General features: G+C 52.2%; 1 protein-coding gene across 1 annotated transcript; it reads left to right on the top strand.

Moving 5' to 3' along the window:
• The first annotated feature begins 116 nt into the window (after positions 1-116).
• On the top strand, positions 117-9,029 carry MDH2 (malate dehydrogenase 2). The gene is made up of 9 exons (XM_076354242.1): positions 117-247; positions 2,211-2,379; positions 3,174-3,257; positions 4,235-4,344; positions 5,033-5,158; positions 5,805-5,882; positions 7,003-7,102; positions 7,549-7,700; positions 8,719-9,029. The coding sequence occupies exons 1-9, from the start codon at positions 176-178 to the stop codon at positions 8,848-8,850; spliced, it is 1,023 nt and encodes a 340-aa protein (XP_076210357.1). The 5' UTR covers positions 117-175; the 3' UTR covers positions 8,851-9,029.
• Positions 9,030-16,419: the final 7,390 nt, after the last annotated feature.

Raw genomic sequence — 16,419 nt, 5'->3', positions numbered from 1 at the left:
GTTGCTAGGGAGGGACGCCCGGCGGTCGCTAGGGGTGACGTCACCCAGATCTCGCGAGGCTTCCCCCTTCTCCCCCCCCGCCCCGGCGCGGTAGGCGGTCTCGCGAGAGGGGCGGGCGGTCCCTGCGCAGGCGCCGCGCTCTGGAGGTCGTTGGAGTCACCGGAGCTGTCGCGCCATGCTGTCCCGCCTCGCCCGTCCCGCTGCCGCCGCCGCCGCCCTCCGCCGGGGCCTCGCCACCACCGCCCAGGTACGTCCCGCCGCCAGCCCCCACGCTGGCCCGCCCCGGTGGCGGGGGCGCCGCGGGGCCCGCAGCCCCTCGGGGCCCGCACCCCCTCGGGGCTCGAACCCGGGCCCACACCCCCTCGGGGCCCGCACCCCCTCGGGGCTCGAACCCGGGACCGCACTCCCTCCGGGCCCGCACCCTCTCGGGGCCGGGTTCGAGCCCAGGCCCGCCTCTGTGAGGGGGCTGTGGGGCAGCCGGGCCGCCGGCGGTCTCCGGCCCTCCTGTGTGCGGCGGAGAGGGGCTGTGGGCGTCCGTAGCCGGCGGGTGTCACCGCCTCGGTCAGTGGGAGGAGGGGGGGGTGTCTGTGAAGTGGTGTGAGGGAGCTTGGGGGGCGGTGTGTGTGTGGGGGGTGTCGGTTCTGGGGGTGCTGGGTTGATGCTGTCTCTCTGCCCCGTACAACGCCCGTGCCGTTGGGCATCGCCCTGCGGCTCTTAGCCGGGGAGCTCGTGCCTTTCCCCGGACAGGCGTAAGCTGGCTGGCCAAAACTACTAGTTCCAGATGAACTTCTCTTTCGGATAGTACGCAATGGATGATGAGCAATGTTGCTTGCTGCTTCCTTCCTCTACTGAAATATGTCCCTGCTTTTAAAATGTACGAAGAATTAAAGCTGGCGGTTGGGGGTTTAACAGTAATCCTTAATATGCTGAAATCCATCGTGCGTGACTTCATACCAGGAGAGGACCGCTTCTACGTGGTAGGGAGATAGAGACCGACCTCTGTCTTCTAACGTAAATAGTTCCTGGTAGCATATGACAAAATGATTATCGCAGCTATAAAGATACGCTTTACAAGAGAGGTTTGTGTAATTATTTTTATAGATATTAAATTTATTAGCAATGAGATTTCGACCTCGTGGTATCAGCTCAGTCATAAATATGGGGCATAGCAGTGACTAATGCTAGACTTTGCTTCCCCTTGGAGAGTTTTATGCTAAATTACATTTGTTGCAGTAGTGAAAAAACTGAGCTGAGGTTAGGCTGGTCGAGCTTTTGGGTAGATTATTTCTTGTCATAGCATAATAATTAAGCTGTTCGAGCGGGGACTTGGAGCTATTATGGCTTTATCTGGTAAGACGGCGAGACAGAAAATGTCCTTATCAGTGGTAATTGTGTTAACGTGTTACATCTCTGCGACAGCCTCTGGTTCTCCATCACTTTGGCAGTGTTGCATTTTAAGATTTTTCTAGTCTTTTAAAGTAGCTTTCCTCTCATCTAGTGACGCTTTCTCGACAAACAGGAGCACAGGCGTTTTCGAGAGAAATAACTTTCTTCTAGAGAGCACGTTAGAGTAAAATTGGTTCACCAGGGCAACAAAGCAGAGTTGATTTTATTTGCTTCTCAGCCACGCTTGACCAAAGCTGGAAATTATAGTCACTTAATGTTCTCAGGCCTCAATCTTGAGGCAGCTGCAGGTACTATTTTGAGTTTATTTCAGGCGTATACATTTTCTTCACATGTGTACAATGGTTATTACGTTTACTGTAGTCCATTAGATGTCTTGATTTGCCAAGTGGGAAGGCATATTTTTTTTTGATACTGGTGATGAAAACTAGAAAAACTGCAAACCAGATTTTGCCCTAAGTCAGAGCTAGGTCCACAGGGTAGCGGGCATTAGCCTGAGGCAGAGGTTTCCATTGGAAGAAAGATGATCCTTTTGGTTACTTTGCCTAGCCTTGCTTCCCTTTGGAGCTTCACGTTGCAAAAGAACGTTTTCCTCTATCTTGTCCTACCGATAAACCTCAAGGATCTTTGGGAGGCTGTAGTGATGATCGCTTTCTGGGGGATTAGGCAATCCGGTTTGCATGGTGCTTGATAAAAAAATTGAGAAATAGAACTAAAAGTAAAGAAAGTGTGGTGAAATCCCAAGGTCACTGCTGCAGTAACTACCAGAACATCTCTACAACGTGTCTGTCATCTTTTTTCCTCAGAACAATGCCAAGGTAGCAGTGCTGGGGGCCTCGGGAGGCATTGGCCAGCCTCTCTCCCTTCTCCTGAAGAACAGCCCGCTGGTGAGCAGGCTCAGCCTTTATGATATCGCTCACACTCCGGGCGTTGCAGCTGACCTCAGCCACATCGAGACGAGAGCGAACGTTAAAGGTACTGTGAGCCGCTGGAAATGATCTGTGTTCTGAAGGGGTCCTCTCGGGTGTCTCTGACACGTGGAGATGCCCGTTGCTGTGCTTGTGAAGGGGAATCTTCACACGATCCTGAAGCCTAATACCGGTTTAAGTAGCTTTTCCTCAAGCTGTGCATGACTAATTAAGGTTTAGCTGATTAGATTGATATGTATGGAGATGAGAATGGTCTATGGTTGCACTGTTGAAGGGGAATTCGTAATAACGGGCAGGAGACATTCAGTAAAATCGTCTTGGAAAAAAGCTTGAGCGTCGAATTTAAAAGTTTGACTGCAAATAGACTTAACGCTCCCTGGGTGTCTATATAAATTCTGCGTGCTGTTTTTCTGAAGGGACAGCTGTCAAGTTCTGATGAAATCAAAACTTAATCTGATCTTCATTTTCTCTGAAGATCACCAAGAGGTGACATGTTACGTGAATGTGCCTATCTGCAATTCTTTGGGGGCACTGACTGTAGTGCCCAGCTAGCGTCTTTCGGAGAGTAAATACACGTAACGGGAGGAACTGAGGGTTTTCAAAACAGGTGAATGTGAGGTTCCCACCACTCTCATTCTGTAAGTTTTGAAACAAGCATACAACGTTGCCCTGGTTTCTGAGAGTCCATCCATAATTGTATTGCTTTGCTTTTCAGCGTAAGCCTGAATTGAAGGCTAAATTAAAAAGGATTTGGGTGCCTCTAGGTGTAATTTTGCACTTCAAAGTGTCAGATATTTAATAACTGGCAAAAACATAATGCCTGAATGTCTTCCATTCCAGGCTTCCTGGGACCTGAGCAGTTGCCAGAATGTCTGAAGGGCTGTGATGTTGTGGTTATTCCTGCGGGAGTCCCTAGAAAACCAGGTACGTTCTCTTTGTTAAAAAGCCCCAGGGCTTCATTGCAGTACTGTTATTCAAGTAGAGCTGTGTCTGGCGCTTTCTGGTGCGCTCAGTGTTGGCTTGGGATGTAAGTGGTCTGTTAATGACGCTGACCTAGAGCTTGTTGTGGTATCAGGCACCTGGTTTAGCCTCTGTCTTAGATTGTCCCTCCTAAAATGGGGAGAATTGATTTCTGGAGTTCCTATGTAGGGGTGAGGTGCAAAGACTTTTCATTCAAGTGATCCTGAATCTCCCTTAGCGTTTCTTGCCCAGAGCAGTACTGTAGTAGAAAACTGGTTCTTTGTTTCATTTCTCAGCAGAACAGAATCCAGTTATTTTGCATTACTTGTATGATAACTTCTCTGAGCATCTCTGAATGCTGTTAAGCCTTCCTAGAAGGTCTCTGACCTACTCCGTTTCTACTGTTTTTCAGTATCCTATTGGGAATGTAACAAAACTCTAGACTCTAATTCCTACTTCTTCCTAATTCTTTACTTTTCATGGTTAAAGTAGTTGCTGCAACAGAAATGAGAGGTGGCACCTATGCAACTAGCAATATTTTGCACAGAGCAGTTGGCATTCAAACTGTAGCTGTGGAGGTGACTGCAGAGGGGGAGGAGAATTCGCCTTAGGAGCAGCACTGGTGTACTGGTGTGGGTCGGTGTGGTCATACCGTAGGTGCTTCAAGCTGCCCAGGTGAAATACGTTCCGACAACTGGCAGCTGGGCTGGTTGCTCCTGAAAAGGGCTGATCTATCTGAAAGGGCAGTAATCTTTTATTAGTGAGAGGAGTTGCCTTTGGAGCCAATTCATTACTGCAGCTGGAGAGTTTTCTCTTGATATATGAAACCAGGAGCTGACATATCTCTATCCAGAGCAGAGTATTGTTTTTTGATCCGAGTTGCTTGCCCATTAATGAGTAGACTATGGATAACTTAAAATATTGTACTGGGTATGTTTTAGGTATGACCCGTGATGACCTGTTCAACACCAATGCTAGCATTGTTGCTACTTTGACATCTGCCTGTGCAAAGCACTGTCCAGAAGCCATGATCTGTATTATTTCTAACCCGGTAAGCATTTTCTGGAGACCTTGAAAGCGTAGAGAAAAAAAATCTGGAATGAGAATACTAGAGTAGCCTGTGAGTTCCTATTAGTTTTGACCAGTATCCTTAAGGTCCACAGGGTATTTGCAGAAAAGAAGTAAAACCCTGGTTCTACTAACCCATTTTTCATAGAATCATAGAATCATAGAATTATTGAGGTTGGAAAACACCTCTAAGATCATCGAGTCCAACCGTCGACCCAACACCACCACCCACTAAACCATGTCCCTAAGTGCCTCATCTACTCGTCTTTTAAATACCTCCAGGGATGGGGACTCCACCACTTCCCTGGGCAGCCTCTTCCAATGTTTTTCTTGGGCTATATTGAAGCCAGAGGAAACTTGGGTATAAAAGTGCTTAATGTCTCAACATCTGTATGACTATGGTTATAATACATGCTGGTGTATTAGCTGGAATAGAAGTCTTAGCTCACTAAGGGAGGAGCCTTTAACGTGAATGAACAATTTATTTAAAATGGAAGATTTTTATTCCAGCCTGACTGTAAATTGCTCTTCAATTTAGGAATTAAAATAACTGGCTACAGATGACTTCAAGTTGGAAGTATACTTCGAGTTGTTTACTGGCCTGTTCAGTTCGTGTATTGGCTTCATTATTACTCTGGTTTTAATGAATGCTTGCCTATTCTTGCTTATAGGTAAATTCAACCATCCCAATAACTTCAGAAGTCTTCAAGAAGCATGGTGTGTATAATCCCAACAGAATCTTCGGTGTTACGACGCTGGACATTGTCAGAGCGAACACTTTTGTGGCTGAACTAAAGGTAGGTCGTAGTAACAGATGCTGGGGGCGGGATATGGTGTGCTTTGGTCATTAGATCTATCAAAAATGCTTTTAAAATCACTGCACAGAGCCAAAAGAGCTCGGATTTCTGTGGAGCTAGAGGCGAAGGCAATGATTCCCTGTTTTCATTCTCTAGAGGAGCCTGGGGATAGGGTTTCTTGCAAAATGTGGTTCAAGGGACTTTGACCTTTCCTTTTCATAGCTGTCCCCTGTGAGCGAGCTACAGGTTCGCCTTAATTCTGTTGGCATTTTCAACCCTGCTGGTGCAACCGGAGGAGAGGGTTGAACTGTGGTATGTATTTGCAAGTCAAACTGTGCTGCCTGTTGCAGGATAGCCTGCAAAGTCTCAGGAGCTGTAACGGATTACTGCTCTTAATAGCCCTGGTGGAGTTTGTACTTGTGCTGCTATTTACCTGAACTGTCTAAAGTTATCAAAGTAACCTGGAGTTCAGCTGTGTAGATCTGGCTTTGTCCCTGGAGCGTAGCTGCCTCTGAGACTTCTGCCCTGTGTAGCACTGGGTTAGAAATGTGTCCAAAAACCCCGGGCAGAAAATGAAGCGTGGCGTTTTGAAATGTTTTTCTTGTCCGTCTGCTTCAGAAGCTGGAAGGTTTCATGTTTCTCTTAGGGCTTAGATCCAGCTCGAGTAAGTGTTCCAGTTATTGGTGGCCATGCCGGGAAGACTATCATCCCTCTGATCTCTCAGGTAAGTCATAGTTACTGCTGCGTGTGAGGTGCCTTTGTGAGGGCATGTAACGTGCTAAGATGCAGCAGAGGCAGTCTTCCCTGCTCTCGTGGCTGCTTTCATTCTGAGATGAGGTACAGGATACTGGAAGGCAGTGAGCTAAATCTAAACTCCTCTGGGTGGTTTAAATAGTTCCAGCTTTCCAGGAGTTTGGGATAAGAACTGAGGTGTAGTGTGGGTCTTCAGATGTCTTGGCACTGTTTGTTTCGGTTTTTATTTTTTTGTGACGGGTATTTCATGGTATGAATACCTTGCTTCAGCAGGAAAATGAAATTGATTTTGTCGTAGTGGACTAAAACACCACTCCAACGCGCAGCATTGAAATGAGGAGGCATAGCTCAAGCTGTGTGGGGAGGCCTGCTTCGGTAATGGCTGGTAGTCAGGGAGAGGCTCCCTTCATGCATCTAAGCCAGAATGAAATGCAGTTCTAAAGCAGGCTGCGGCTTCACGAGGAGATGCCTAGGACATGGCCGAGGCGCAATCTGCAAGAAAGGGGGGAAAAGCTTTGCTCTAGGTGGGGAATAAAGTATCCTTCACAGAAGGGCGTTCGTAGGGAATAAGAGCGAGGGCTTTGGAGCAGCTTAGACAGTCAATCGGGACAGACACAGCTGTGCTTAACATACTTGTGTAGCTGTATCTGAAGGTTCAGTAACTTCCCAAATACTGCTGGCAGACTGGATCCTTCGTAAGGCTCTTGACTTCCATAACTCCACCGTGACCCAAATATTTACGAGGTGGCTTTTTTAAATTCCTAAGGCCTGTTACACGCTTGGAGGGCATCCGTCTAGTGCAAAGGACTTCACAGTAGCGAGTAACGACGGCAAGCCCTGGTTTTGCTGTCAAGCTGTGGTTTGTCCTTGAGCATGGCTAGGTTCCTGTTACAGTCCGTGCAATAACCAGCAGCCTCGGTGAACGCCTGCAGCTGGTCAGTGTCACACAGTCTGTGAGCTGGGGTAACGTTTTCCCAGTTGAGAACTGTTGGTAACAACTGTAATGGTACAAAAAGCATCCTGTGGGTGGCCTTATGCTGAATCTGGAGGGGTCCTGGTATTTGACAGTAACAACTTTTTTTCCAATCTAGTGCACACCAAAAGTGGACTTTCCTCAGGATCAACTGGAAAAGCTTACAGGGAGAATTCAAGAAGCTGGCACTGAAGTTGTCAAAGCTAAAGCAGGAGCAGGTTGGTTCTTGACTACAGCTTCCAAGTAATTCTTGTTGGCCAGCTGAATGGATGCAGTCCCCTTCAATTTAGTCTTATTTAGCAACTGCGGTGCAGAATTATGAACTGCTGATTACAAATCTAGCTGCTCTGCCATGTCAGCGACTGCCTGAACTGTGGCGCTAGAAGCAGCTCAGTATGTAGGTAAGACTAAACATTTAACTGATCCCATGCTATGTATGGCTTTAAAAAGAATCTTCCCTGTCAAATCAAGCTGTTTCTTCCTATAAATCTGGTCGACTAAATATCATGTAGCTGGCCAAAAGCTGCTGCTTTATCCAGCTGGCTGTGAGCTTGACGTCAATGACACTGCAGCTCTGTAAACGTATCAGTAGGGAGGCCTTTGATGCTAAAGAAAGTATCAAATTTCAATGCGATCTCTTCTAAAAGTGATTTCACTTTTACAGGATCTGCCACCTTGTCTATGGCCTATGCTGGCGCTCGATTTGTGTTCTCCCTGGTGGATGCAATGAATGGAAAGGAAGGGGTTATTGAATGTGCCTTTGTTCGATCGGAAGAGACGGAGAGCCCGTACTTCTCTACACCTCTGCTACTGGGAGTATGTACTTTACATGATAAGGCTTATAAACAGCAGCTACTGATTTAGTCTTGTGGGTTTTACTCAGTGATTTCAACGTAGTCTAACGCGAGGTATCGCTGAAGTTAACAGCTGAGCGTACCTTTAAGAGTTCTTGAATATTTGGGTATTGTACTTGGGCATATACCTCATGCTTGACAGGGATGCTGCTGCTTTTATCGGCTCTTAGACTGCGGGTCGCTGAGTAACCAGGGATTCAGACTTGTCTTAAGAGGTCACGCTTGCCTCAAGTCAGTGCCTGTTGATGAAGGGCTTTCATATGATTAACCGGAGTCAGCAATCCTGTCTCCTCAGCTTGACTTGCTACAAGCAAATCCCTCAGAAATTGAGGCACGTGGGGAGCTACGGCATGGATTAGGATTACTAGATTGCGTTCAGGACCTCTGCTGAACTCTGAAGGAAGTGTTCCGTTTGTCAGCCTTACCCTGTGGGTGGAGTGAAAAACAAGGATGCTGCAGCCCTGTCGTGGCTGCTGGGATGCAAAGGATGGTGTGTGCTGTCTTAGGGGCTAGCTGGTGAGGGAATGGAAGTAGAGGGGTATTAAGGGGGAAGGGTTTAGGTGTAGGCATGAGATCTCGAAAACCTAGGAGTGCAACTCTGAAGCAGTTTCAGATTGCAAGCCAGTGGCAAGCGAAGGGCATACACCGGAGGAGAGAAATTCTCTTGCCAAACGGTGGGTTTGAAGACGGGAAGGGGCATGAAGGAGCAGTTGGTGTCAGTCTCCTCTTGAAGGAGCTGATGGGCTAGCTTCAAGTTTCACGCTTGTGAACGGTGAATGAGAAGTTTGTGAAGGCTGTAGAAGTTGCTACAGGTGGTAAGAGGCTTCCGAGCCTTGCCAGGAAGCACAGGGTTGGCAGGCTAGAGATGACAGAGGTCCCAGGCTGGGTCTCCATCTCAGCCGGAGATGTTAATCAGAGCTGTTAAGTTACTCTTTAGGTCATTCGATGAATGGTTAATCCTTAAATCCTGTTTCCCTCAGAAAAATGGAATTGAGAAGAACCTAGGTATTGGCAAGATCTCCGCCTTTGAAGAGAAGATGGTTGCTGAGGCCATGTCTGAGCTGAAGGCTTCTATTAAGAAAGGAGAGGAGTTTGCAAAGAACTTCAAGTGAAGAGTTGATGACGGAGAGAAATTAACAACTTCCTTAATTTATTAAGGCATCATGTCACTTTACGACTTCTGATTCAAAGCTCGTGCTTTGATTGAAGTTTGTCTGTATTAGCTTAATGATTGTTGCCAGTGCAGAGTCTAATCATCAATAAAACGGCCTCATTTTTTCAGTGTACCATCTGGAATTGTCCTGATGTGCTTGTCTTTTGAAGGTGGAAGCTGTAGGTCTCTGAAAGATTATCAGTTTCTGTAGCGATGAAATAGTCTCTTAAAGTGGGTGAACCGATTGCTCTCAACTCTGCTGCTGCTTGGGTTTTGGCTTGGGCTACTTGTTTGGCGCAGCAGCCGGGAAACCAGGGGTGACCAAATGAGATCAAGATGGGGTGAAGAGGCTTGCGAAAGGGGTGACTGGGTGAAGTGATCCAAGCAGTGTTTTTTTCCGGAGGTGGCGTTACCTCCGTTTGTTACCTTGTATTGCCTTCATCTCTTAGGTAATTTGATTTTAAAAGCATTAGTAAAAGAGCACAGTGGTTGAAATGTCAGCCCTGCTCTAAGAGAACAATGGAAATGCTGAGAGTGACTTCTTTCTAGTTAGGAACAAAAGCCTTGATCTAGCATCTACGTAAATTTCTTCTACATTCATCTTCTTGTGAATATAAAAAATAAATGTCTGCAAGAAAATGGTGATGATTTCTGTTGCTGACTTCTTCGAAGGTAAGCTTTCATGAAGGAAGCTATTAATTCGCTCTTCCTCCGTGCTCTGTGGGCTGCTTACCCTATTGCTTTGAATTGCTCTAATCCATGTAGGTTGAATTCTAAGTTGAACAGACTTTATTTTGATGAAGGAAACACCGAAGCCCAGCACCTCTGGAGGAGTTGAGGGAGGTTTTGGTTTGAGCGAGAGAACCTCGTGCAGAAGTTTCTCTTAAGGAAGAGACCTAAAGGTAATAGGTGCTGTTTGGTCACGGGCTGGTTTCCCCCACTGCTTGTATTCTAGCTCTCTTCTGAGCTATTTTTATTTTAATCTAGTTCATTCTGAACTGGATCACACAGTTGTGACACTGAAGATGCCTTGAGGATAAAGCGCTTGGCTCTTTCCCTGCCCTGTGGAAACACGTAGGCAGAGAGAGGACAGCAAGCACAGTTCTTGTCACTCCTCTGCAGAAATTCAATGTATTAAAGCTTGGTTTCTTTACAGAAATAGTAATGAAGCGTCAGCAGTCATTACTCAGCAGGCTTGGAACAAAGTATTAGGTGGTGGTAATAGAATTAAAGAATTAAAGATCGTGTTGGAGCGGGGCAGGGGGGGATGTCGGAACTGGAGGGCACAGAGGCGGAGTGGCTGGCCGGGCCGGGTAAATGCAGCTTGGACACTGCGTTCAACACAATAAACGGGAAGCGCCTGGCGGGCTCTGCGATGAAGGGGGTTGCTGGACGCGGGGGTCTCGCAGGCCTGTCAGCGACTTTCTATGCAGAAATAGGCGGCACAGGTTACTTAAAAACAGGGTGCGTGTCCGTCTGCCAGCGCTAGTGGTCTGCACCCCCGGAGTGTGTGCCCAGGTGGTGCGGGGGAACTACGACACCAAGCCGCCCAGCTAATGGCTGCGGGGAAAGCCTTGCCTTGCAGCCAGGAGGGAAACAGCACGCGCTTGTTCTAGTCCTGCTATTTTAAATACAGCAGGTAGAGCAGATTTCTGAGGGTTGGAGGTTTTTAGAACTTGAGGTTCATAGTGTGGCTTAGGTTATTCTATCTTTTTCTTGTGTCGGCAGTCCAAATCCAGCGAAGTCTGGGGGAATTGCATGGACGAGCAGAAAGCTTCGCTTATACCAGTAAGGGCTCGGGGACAGGATGGGTAAGCGGAGCTGAGGTGGAAGAGGATTATTTCCCAGCACCTGCTGACTCGTAGATTCCTCAGGGTCTCCTTCAAATCCCCTTAACGGCACTGTCCGTTCCCTTCCTGCACTTTTTGGGTTTTTGGGTTTGTGTCCCCCCTGTCCTCCCCCTCCAGTCCCATGCCTCACGCTTGGTGTTGCAGCCATTCCCTGTGCCTGGAAATCTGCTCTCTTTGGGAAGGGAAATGAGACACCCTTCCTGTGGCTTTCTGCAGTGAAGGCGGAGACCGGGAGGACATGGGATGAAGGTGAGAAATGAACCTGTGTAGGTGTTCTCCGCTCGGTGGGAAGTTCAGTCCCCCCGGCTGAACACTGCTGTGGTGGATAACTTAATGGCTATGAAGACTGAAGATGGTTTGCAGAGGTAAGTGTGGGACACCCCACCCCTTCTCTCTGACCAGATTCCCCAGAGGAGGAAAGGAACCGGGGCGTACCCTTCCTCGGGAGAAGTAGGAATTAGCTGGGTGTACCTAGATAAGCCAACGCTTTGCCCTGCAAGTCGTTTCCTGGTGCTGCCTCTCCGAGACACACGACCTTCATCCTCTGTCCTGTAAGCTGCTGCTGCGGCATGGCCGCCTTGCTGAGTCACGGCGCGAGCTCCGGTGCCGGCAGCCTTTGGTTTTTACCTCCCGTGGAGGTGAGTAACCAGGCTGCTGTGACCAGGTCCGGAGGAGGTGAAAAACCTGCCCTGCTCAGAGCTCTTGGGTTTCATCCTGTTCGCTGAGCAGACTTTTGTCTTGATGGTCTTTAAGCAACTGACATCTTCCATTGCAGCATCGTTGATGTGCACGGAGCTGCTGCCGCCGCCTCAGGCAGCCCAGCTCCGTGCTGGAGCCCAGATGTCAAGATATAGTGGAGATGCGTATTAAGAGTGATAAATAAAGATACTCCAGGTGGCCAGATGTCAGCTCACTTGATCCCACCTGCCACTCCTGTGCTGCTGGGGCAACACGATAAAGTGCAGGAGAGGATAGCACAAGGAGAAAAGCAAATGGTGAACGTTACGGCTCAACTCTTTCATCCTGATCGACCTCGGTGTCCCAGGGGGGCTTCAGGTGGGATGACCCCAGGAGCAGGGTGCAGGCTGGCAGCCCTGCGTCCCTCATTTCTGAGAACTGTTTTCCCTCCCTGACTCTCTTTAAGGGCCGGTGCTTTGGGGTGGGGGTACAGACCTGCCACCCTTCAGCCTCATCTCGCCCGCAGAGGCCTCTGGGTGGTGGGAGCCGGGAGATGGCAGCAGCAGCTTGCCTTTGGGTAGGGCTGGTACCCCCGCAGCAGGCGCCGCCGAGCCTGGGGGACAATCGCTGGCATTTCGGTGATATTTAGGAGAAGCAGGGGAAATAACAACAGGAAGACGGTGGGTGTAAGCCTCTGCCTTGCCAAAGCTGGCTGCTTTCCCGGCTCCGGGAAAGGAGCAAAACCGGAGGGGCTGGAGGTACCTCGCAGAGATGCTGGTGTTCCCCGCGCGTCGCTGCTGCTCAGCCTCGGTTTGCTGGAGCTGGCGGTTCACGGCAGGCTTTGTGTGGCTGATCCCCTTTCGGAGGCTTCATGCTTTGCTCAGCAGGCGTAGCGAGTTTCCTCGCTGGCTGGCAGAGCCGGCTCCCACTCGGCTTAACCGGGGCAGATCTGGCACCCCGCTGCGCGTGGCCGTGCAGAGCCCCTCTGGTGCACCAGGCACTGCTTACGGGCAGGGTCAGCCCTGGTAGGGGTGTAAAACCTCCCTGAGGTGAAGCAGCCTGGGCTGGGCTCTGCTTTACGCAGAACATCCTCTGCCCGGGGAGACGGTGGGTGAATAGGGAAAGGAGAGGGGGGGAAATGCACCCCGAGGCGGGTCAGGCACAGCCGGGGGCGTGGGCAGATGTCCCCTGCAACCAGCCCAGCTTCCCCCTTCCCTCGCAGGACGATGGCGAGAGCCTTTAATGTGAGCAGGAGCATCGGAAACCATCTGATCTGTGGTTTTGGCTTTGCAGAGGCCTCTCCTCTCCCAGCCCGCTCCGCTGGCTCTCCTGCCTGGCCACAGGCAGCGTTAAATCACCACCTTTGCATTCGCTGCTCTTGATTTACTAAAATGCCCGCGAGCTCTTGCTTCCCTCCCGGGTGCCTCAAAGCAGATCTGGAGCGTGGCGCCGAGACGGGAGGGTTTGTTTGCATTTGCAGGGAAACCTGTTAATAAAGGAGACCAAAGGGACTGCTCTTTTCCTGGCTCCGGGAACAGATGGCTGGATAACGCAGTGCAATTAATATGCAGGGACTCCTGCCGGGGCGGGGATTTGATTGCCTGTTAGGAGAGGTTAGCGCGCTCGAGCTGAGCTCTGCAACCGCTCTGCCCATCCCTGGCACCTGCTGCCTGCGGGGGTCCTTGGGGACCCCGGGACAGATCAGATGGTGTCACGGAGGAGGTTGTGGGAGCTGGTTACGGGGAAAGATGCAGCGGGGGGGGGGGGACGGGACGGGACTTGTGGCCAGCAGCGTGTCTCTGCTTCTCCTGCACTGGGTGGTGCTCTGGGAGGGCTGCCCTTCGGGTTTGTAAAAGCAAAGGCTGGCTCCGGTGGTGAACGACTGCTTGGAGGTCCTTTCAGGCTGGAAGGGGTCTCCTGGCTCATTTTTTCCTCCCATACTCGTTTCTCCTCTGAGTCAGGAGGTGCCAAAGGAAAGCAGCAAGCAGCAGCTCCTGAAGGAGCCGAGGGAGGTGGGTGCCAGGACGTGGGGGGTCTCCTCACCGCGGCACAGCGCGGGTGCAAGATGTTTCCCAGGGCTTCAAAGAGTGGCCGGACAAATCCATGGGGAAGAAAAATCCCTGACAAGGGCTAGGAGGCTTAGGGAGCCCTGGGGCAGCAGGAGAAGACCCAGCAAACCCACCCCAGCACCAAGTGGGGCCGCGTGGCCATGGGTTCAAGCCCAAACTGATGGGAGCCCCCAGCCGCCGGGCCACGATCGAATAGCCCAAGGCCACCCCAGGCACACACGGGGCTGTTCAGGTACCTGGTCCCCATCACATCCCGGGCTCTTACAGGATAACTGTGCCCCCAGCCCCTTCCCCTGCACGCCTTTGCTTTGCTCCCCCCCCCGCGTTTGCTGGCGTTTCCTTCCTCCCCGCTCCCTCGCCGGCTCAGGTGGGGTTGCTGAGCATCAAGAAAGTCAGCGCCGGGCTTTGATCAGGGGCTATTGCCTGTGCCGCGCCAACAGCACGCTCCCCGCCTGGCAGAGCTGCTCCCGGCCGCCCTTTCTTCTGCATCAGGAGGTGGCTGGTGGAGATGTCAAACCTCAGTACGAATCCTTGCAATTAGGCCTGTTCTGCTGCCTGTTTGATCTCCTTTAATTATTTATCGCCTTTTTTTTTTTTTTCCTTCCTCTTTCCCGAATCCTCACTTTCTTTCAAGTGATCATTTTCTTCCTCTCCCCCCAGCCGTGGCTGCCTCTGCCTGTTTGCTTGCAATTACCATCCCTTCTCCTGGTCCTTCCATCTCTCCCCTTTTGTTCTCCACCAGATCATCCCTTCATGCCGCTCTCCCGGCTGCACCCCCCCAGCTCCCTGCCTGCCTGGCAGCATTTTCTTGCTGCCTTTCTCCATTTTTCTCACCCGGACGGCTATCGCCTTTTTCCATCCCGTTCCAGGCATGGTTTTGGCTGTGTTTACCACCGGTGCCAGCTCACTGGCTGGGCTCCTGCACCCTGGGCTGGGGCTGTACTAGATCTCCCATTGCTATTCTCCCAGGCTATTGCCCGAAGCCTGACGTGGCCCCGCTGCAAAGCCCTGGCCCCCAGCAGCGCCCAGCCAAGCCTGGGGAGCCCCGTGGGGCTGCTGTCCCCCCCCATGCCAGGGTCTCCCCGTGCTGCTTTTGCTGCTGCGGGGGGACCTGACGCATCCCCCCCATCCTCTTTGTTTCCCAGGGCCTGATGCATTATTCAGCACTGCGGACGCTGCGGGTGTTGGAAAGATAACGGTGGTGCAAAGGGCACGGGCTCGCCCTGGGGATGCTGGATTTTCCCCATCACGGGCTGTTTTCCCCCTCCAGCATTAAACCAGGAGAGGGCCCCGACCACGGAGGAGGCTTCTCCTAGGAGGTGGCATCTGCTCTTGCCCTGGGAGGACGTGGCAGGGACAAAGGCAGGAGCAGGGGGAGGCTGCAGCAGCCCTGGGGATGCTCCAGGGGCTGCACCGCAGCTCCCACACCCAGCCCCTGCTGCTTGGCCAGAGTTTAGCAGAGCCAGTCCAACGCGTGGCCAAGCCCCTTGTTTACGTAGTCCCTACAATAACAGCCTGGAGAGGCTGCAGCCCGCGGTCAGCCCCTCTCCCACCTCAAATGACACTCTCCCAGCTCCTGCGGCTGTTTTAGGCAGGGACAGGCTGCCCTGGAGCTGGGGGGGGGGGGGGAGCAGTGTGTGGCGTCTGCTTGAGTGTGTGCCGGTGGGCACGCTCAGGCAGCCCTGCCACGGGAGGACACGGACAGCTCGCACCCCGTGGGTGGCTGCAGGCGGTGCATGGCTGGCGCTGGCATGGAGCAGCTCTCTGGCAAGCCTCCGTGTCCCCAGGGTACCGGCTGCTGGTGGGTGTCCCCGCTCGCCCGACGCTGCTGTGGCTGCCGAACCCCCACCCCCCCCCCGCCCCGGCCCTCGGCCGGGCTCCCACCCGTGGCTTTGATCCACCCGTGGCTTCCATCTGCCCGCTCCCCCTCGCTCCCCTCCGGGCAGGCTGCTTGGTTCAGGGGTGGTGATGCTGGGGAGGTGCAGGGGGTCTGGGCATCTGGGGTGAGCTGTACCCCAACCCCTCCCCCCCCCCCCGTGTTTAGGGGGTCTGGCCCAGCCCCTCCTCGTGCAGCAGATGGGGAGTTTGAGTCTGGCCTTGTCACGCCGCCCAGTTTAACTACAGGAGAGGGTGATGGATAATGAACGTGGGACGCAGGTTTTGCAGAGCAACCGGTAGGAAACAACCCCAAATGTGTGTTTAATCCTCGCGGAAAGAGGATGCTCGCTCCCTCCACCCTCTCTGCAGCTGGGTACCGGCCCCCCTCGGCTAGACCCGTCCCCATGGCCTGCTGCCACCCCTACCCACGGGGAACCCCCGTCCCTTGTGCATGGGGATGGGGAGGAAGGTGAGGGACAGCAGCTCTGGCCATGGTGAGCGATTTTGGGCTGGCGCCGGGGAGCGGTGCTGCTGGGAGTGGTTTGGTCCCTGGTCCGGTCCTCCCCAGAGCATCTCGGGGAGCAGAGCGTCGCCCAGCTGCCACCCGCTACGGGGACACCCCCACCCAGACAGGTCTCTCTAGCCTGGGCTGCCCCCAAAAACCCCCCTTAGACCCCAGCTTTGGCTCCCCATCCCCATCCCCGCTGCAGCTCCCTCCCCAAATCCTCCCTCCGAGGCCAAACCCACTGTGGAGCGACACCCGGGTGCCTCTGTTAGCTCTCTGCTTGGAAACGAGCACCCAAATTCAGGAGGGAGCTGTAGCCACATAGACGCACTGCCTGTGCAGTGCAGGGGAAACTGAGGCACAGGGTGGGGGGCAACTGGGGGGGGACCAGGTGTCCCCAGCCAGGTGCATATAGTGTCCTTGGCTGGGGCCCTGGCAGAGCAGCCAGGATGCCTTCAGGCTGGTTTGGGCAGCCCAACCCTCGCCGTGACCCCAGTGGGTGGCTTTGGGGCGGTTTCGGGGTGGTTTGGGTACCCCATCCCTTGCCA

The sequence above is a fragment of the Aptenodytes patagonicus genome, chromosome 17 (genome assembly GCF_965638725.1).
Source record: "Aptenodytes patagonicus chromosome 17, bAptPat1.pri.cur, whole genome shotgun sequence".
NCBI lineage: Eukaryota > Metazoa > Chordata > Aves > Sphenisciformes > Spheniscidae > Aptenodytes > Aptenodytes patagonicus.
This window is presented reverse-complemented; position numbering and strand designations above follow the sequence as displayed.

Bases quoted from the DNA above. Each gene is read 5' to 3' on its own strand.
- MDH2 (XM_076354242.1), top strand. From the start codon at position 176: ATGCTGTCCCGCCTCGCCCGTCCCGCTGCCGCCGCCGCCGCCCTCCGC. The intron at 2,380-3,173 runs GTACTGTGAGCC...CTTCCATTCCAG, and splicing joins GACGAGAGCGAACGTTAAAG to GCTTCCTGGGACCTGAGCAG. The intron at 4,345-5,032 runs GTAAGCATTTTC...TCTTGCTTATAG, and splicing joins TCTGTATTATTTCTAACCCG to GTAAATTCAACCATCCCAAT.